Here is a 5,000-nt window from a genome sequence, read left to right as displayed (position 1 = left end):
TGTTGCAATGCTGGTGTTGGTGTCAGTCGTTGCAGAGATTCGTTGAGGTGGAAGACAAAAGGCTGGGCAATTGGTGAATGATAAATGGGAAGTATGGTTTAAGAGAGAATGATAGATAGATAGATGGATGGAGAAAGAGAGATGGATAGATAGATAGACAGACAGATAGATAGATAGATAGATAGAAACAAAGAGAAAGAGAGAAAGAAAGAAACAGAGATAGAGAGAGAAAAAGAAACAGAGAGAGAGAGAGAGAGAGAGAGAGAGAGAGAGAGAGAGAGAGAGAGAGAGAGAGAGAGAGAGAGAGAGAGAGAGAGAGAGAGAGAGAGAGATTGAAAATTCAGTGAATACCTTGGAGGACATTCAACAGGTTTGACAAATGATAGATATAGACATGGCTAATCCTTTTTTCTTCTTCTGCTGCAGTTGTCTTTCGTTCTCAGAATAGTAGACTTATTACCACACTTGTGTTTCGAGTATGGACAGCTGCTCAGCACAATAATTTCGAGAGGGAGAGGGACGGGAATAGGGAGAGGGACGAAAGAGAGAGGGAAAAGAGGGAGAAGGAGAGGGACGAGAGAGAGGGAAACGAGGGAGAGGGAGAGGGACGAGAGAGAGAGGGAAAAGAGGAAGAGGGAGAGGGACGAGAGATGAGGGGAAGGAAGGAATAGGGAGGAGAGGGAGGGGGAGAGCGAGAGGGAGAGGGAGGGTGATAGGGAGAGGGGCGAGAGAACGAGGGAGAGGGACGAGAAGGGGAAGGAGAGGGATGAGAAGGAGAGAAAGTGGGATGAGAAGGAGAGGGACGAAAGAGAGAGGGAGAGAAAGCGGGATGAGAAGGAGAGGGACGAAAGAGAGAGGGAGAGGGACGAAAGAGAGGGAGAGGGACGAAAGAGGGAGGGAACGTGAAGCTAACTGAAAATGTATAATCTCAGTACACTTGAGACATACCTCACGCATTTCTACGGTTTATCTGCGACTAAACCATTAACCATCAGACATGAAATCACGCTAATTCCCTACATTGCGAAACTAACTGCGCATATTCCCCCTGCAACCATAGTTTAAGATGCCAGTCAATCCACCATAAGGGCACCATGATGAGTAACAACATCTACTTTTTGACAACATCTCGCGCCCGTAATGTTGTCATTCCACGCCCACGCCCCTGCCCTTGGAGGCTGTGAAAAGGGAGGAAGAGAGAGGGAGCGGGATGAGGGGGGGGGGATAGAAGGGAGAAAGGGGAGAGGATACAGTGGGGAGGCTAGGGAGAGAGAGGGAGTATTGGGATGGAAGAGAGAGAGGAAAGGGGAAAGGGAGAGAGGAAGAAAGGTGACAGAGTGAAGGGAGGAAGGAGATGAGGGTAAACGGAGGACGGGAAGGAGAGAGAAAGGCAGAGATATAGAGAGAAAGGGAGGGAGGGATGGCGGGTGGAAGGGAGAGAGAAAGGGAGGGAGGGATGGCGGGAGGAAGGGAGAGAGAAAAGGAGGGAGGGACGGCGGGTGGAAGGGAGAGAGAAAGGGAGGAAGGGATGGCGGGTGGAAGGGAGAAAGAGAAATAGGGATGGCGGGTGGAAGGGAGAAAGAGAAATAGGGATGGCGGGTGGAAGGGAGAAAGAGAAATAAGGACGGCGGGAGGAAGGAAGAGAGAAAAGGAGGGAGGGATATGTGGAAGGGAAAAAGAGAAAAAGGGATGGCGGGAGGAAAGGAGAGAGAAATGAAGGGAGGGATGACGGGTGGAAGGGAGAGAGAAAGAGAAATAGGGACGGCGGGAGGAAGGGAGAGAGAAAGGGAGGAAGGGATGGCGGGTGGAAGGGAGAGAGAAAAGGGGGGAGGGATGGCGAGAGGAAGGAAGAGAGAAAAGGAGGGAAGGATGACGAGTGGAAGGGAGAAAGAGAAATAGGGATGGCGGGAGGAAGGAGAGAGAAAGGGAGGGAGGGAGAAATAGGGACGGCGGAGAGGAAGGGAGAGAGAAAGAGAAAAGGAGGAGGACAGCGAGAGGAAGGGAGAGAAGAGAAAAGGAGGGAGGGATGACGGGTGGAAGGGAGAGAGAAAGAGAAATATGGACCGCGTGAGGAAGGGAGAGAGAAAGAGAAATAGGGACGGCGGGAGGAAGGGAGAGAGAAAGGGAGGGAGGGACGGCGGGTGGAAGGGAAGAGAGAGGGTGAAGAAAAGATCTGGCAATGACTTGCGCAGGAGGAGGAGGCAGTCATTCCGATGGCTCCTTATTTCACCCCGAGCCATGGACGTTATGCATAGCAATGATGGATAGGGTTTAGGCTCGCGTGTCTATCCTTCCCTTAATAGTACCTATCCAGCAGTAGAGGGAAGGGGGAGGGGGAGGGAGGCACAGGGAAGGAGGGGAGGGAGGGAGGAAAGGAGGGAAGGGAGGAGAAGGGAGGGGGGTAGGCATAGGGATGGAAGGGGGAGGGAGGAAAGGAGGGAAGGGAGGAGAAGGGACGGAAGGGAGAGGAGAGGAGGGAAAAGGTGAGGGAAGGAAGAGGGTGTCGAGGGGAGGAGGGGAGTGAGGGGAGGGAAAGGAAGGGAAAGGGGGGGGGGAGTTTGAGTTGGTCCAAGGAAAGGTTTAAAAGTCCGCCTCCAGAATGCACGAATAATGCAAATCCCTCTTTTTAAATCTTTGGCTTGTCCTTGTCGCCCCACACACAAAGAGGTTTCCTTGGCCGATGCAGACATTTTTTTTCTTTACGTTTCTTTTCCTCTTTTCATACTATCAAGGTGAGCCCCAAGTTAAAGAAAAAGAAAAATAAGAGCAGATGCAACCACACACAACCACGTCCTGCGCCCCCGCCCCCCCAAACACCGCCCACGAATGCAAACGCAACCTCCCGCCACCGACTGCCGAGACGACGCTAAGCCTAAGCCTAAGCCGGGCCGAGGAAGAGGACGCGCCATAGACCTTGACGAGGGGCTCACTGCAGCAGCAAAAAATAGCGGTCGGCCGATAGGTTTAACAGGCGCTCCCTCTCCCCCCTCCACCCCCCCACCCCCCCTTACAGCTCACCTCCCTCCCTCGGCCAAGGGGCTCAGCGCTTTAAATTTGATCTCTCGCCCACACTCCGTATTGTGTTTTATTCGGTGTTTGTTTGTGCGTCTGTGTGTGTGTTTGCGTATGTGTGCAGCTCTCGGGGTTGTGGGGTTGGCTACATGCGGATGGGAGGCGAGGGAGGGGGGAGGGGGAGCTGTTGCAAACCCCTCCCGGTTCGACGGAGGGAAAGTCACTTTGAAAATGGAAATGCTGGGGGCGCCTCCACGCCAAGACGCCTGCTGCATTCTGGCTCGGCGTCGGCGGCGCCCACGAGCTCTGGGGCTTATCGATTGCCATGAAGCTGATATTGTTTTTACGCGGCCCCTAATATGGTGCATGGAGCGGGTAGGACGAGGGCGCGCGGTGCGTGACGCTCCGGCAGGCGGGCGGCGGCCGGGGAGCGCCTCCGTAGGCCTAACCGTCGAACAGCGCCGGGAGTTCGCGGCACCAAAGGGTTAAAATAGCTGAGTGTCGGCGGGCCGCTGCTAGGCTTAGCCACCCGCGCTCTCTCTCTCCCTCGCTCTCTGCTCTACGCATCTCAGCAGTTCTTTCTGCTTACTCTCTGCTTCCCTGGGCGATGGCCACTGCTATGACTGCTCATCCCCGTTGCAAGCGACATGCTCACTCGGTCGCCAAGCAACGTATCCATGTGTATGGGCGAACGCTTCTGCTTTCTAATTGGCTGATGGCTCCATTGCATCATTAGTTCAAGGTAAGTGACGTCATGGCGGGCGGCGGCCAATGAGCGCGCGCCCTGCCGCGGCTCGCCATTCATTGGTCACCATACATAACGTTGGTTGTGCAAAGGCCTCGGTGACGTTTCCTGGGAGCGCGCCAATGGGCGGGAGGGCGGTGCGCGCTGGGCCTACTATTGGCCTACTGCGGTGACGTCATGTGTTGTTGGTGACGTAGGGGCAATGAAGGGTTGGAGTAGGCCGAGAACCACGAAAAGGGTTAATGTTAAAAGTGCCTGGCGTGGTAACAAGTGGAAAGCTGTGTACTGTGCAGTGCTGAGGTGATGTGTGTGTGAGTGCGATCTTGCATAGTGCTTCGGCCGAGACTGTCGCCGCGGTCCCTGGCCGCCCGGCCGCTGCCGACTACTTTCTGGAGCTGCAAGTGGAAATACAGATGTACTAAATGTTAATAGGTGGGTTTAAAGCAATCTTGTGGAGGAATTGCAGGCCGTGTAGTGGAGTGGGTGTGTGTGCGTGGCGGTGAGTGCGCCGAGTGGGCCTCCCAGCCGAGGGCTCCGAGCCTCAGCCGCTCCTGCTCTAGGCTCAGTCCACGCTGTAAGCCTAGCGAGACGACCGCAACCACGCCGGTTGCAACATTTGTGCGATTCGCTGCTCTCCTTCGGCGCGGGTTCTGATGCGCTTGGGCGTCGGGCAGCGAGGGCACGAGGAGACGTCGGCGTCGTGAGGCCGCCTGATGGTATGACAAGGTAATCCGCCTGCAGGAGGCCTGCGAGGGAGGCGCGCCTGCACCGCGGCAGGAAGAGCAGCGTGCAGGCCACTGCTCGTCACGGCGCCCGTCACCCTCGCTCCTGCACGCCCTCATGCAGGCCACAGCTCGCCTCCACGTGTGACGCCCCTCAGGTGTCCTACGGAATCCTGCAGGAGGGCCGTCGTGGCAGTAGGGTGTGCGAGGGGCGTGCAGGCGATCCTAGACCAGCGCCTACCGGGTTGAGGCGTAGAAAAGGCCTACGGAGTTAGCCTGCGTATTTTCCTGGTCCGTCAGGAGCACGGAGCAGCGCCTCTCCGCCGTCAGGAGGCCTCTCGCTCCTGGTGGTGTTGGTGACGGGCGGAGGCGAGCTTAGGCCTCCTCGCAGTGTGTTCGTGTGTTCCGTCCCCTTTCTCCCTTCAGCACGCCCCTTGGCAGGCCAGGAATGCGTCGATCGCCTGGGCCGCCCTCGGTGTCAGTCTGTTGAAAATGGCAAAGTCACGTGATCTCTCTCGGCG

The 5,000-nt window shown here is 56.0% G+C and overlaps 1 protein-coding gene across 4 annotated transcripts in view; it reads left to right on the top strand.

The window, feature by feature from the left end:
- The window catches only part of LOC113804710 (zinc finger protein chinmo), a 93,213-nt gene that overhangs the window by 29,783 nt on the left and 58,430 nt on the right, over positions 1–5,000 (top strand). The window contains exon 1 of one of the 4 annotated variants that reach the window (XM_070118292.1): positions 3,909–4,189. The exons of 2 other annotated variants lie outside the window; for them this stretch is intronic. In XM_070118292.1, coding sequence (XP_069974393.1) covers positions 4,180–4,189 — 10 coding nt within the window. In that variant the 5' untranslated portion in view covers positions 3,909–4,179. Of the gene's footprint in view, positions 1–3,908; positions 4,190–4,326; positions 4,484–5,000 lie in introns of those variants that run through there. One more of the 4 variants, XM_070118293.1, reaches the window with a different exon arrangement.

The sequence above is a fragment of the Penaeus vannamei genome, chromosome 41, assembly GCF_042767895.1.
Source record: "Penaeus vannamei isolate JL-2024 chromosome 41, ASM4276789v1, whole genome shotgun sequence".
Classification (NCBI taxonomy): domain Eukaryota; kingdom Metazoa; phylum Arthropoda; class Malacostraca; order Decapoda; family Penaeidae; genus Penaeus; species Penaeus vannamei.
The sequence above is the reverse complement of the archived record's forward strand: the minus strand, read 5'-3'. Positions and strand labels throughout refer to the sequence as shown.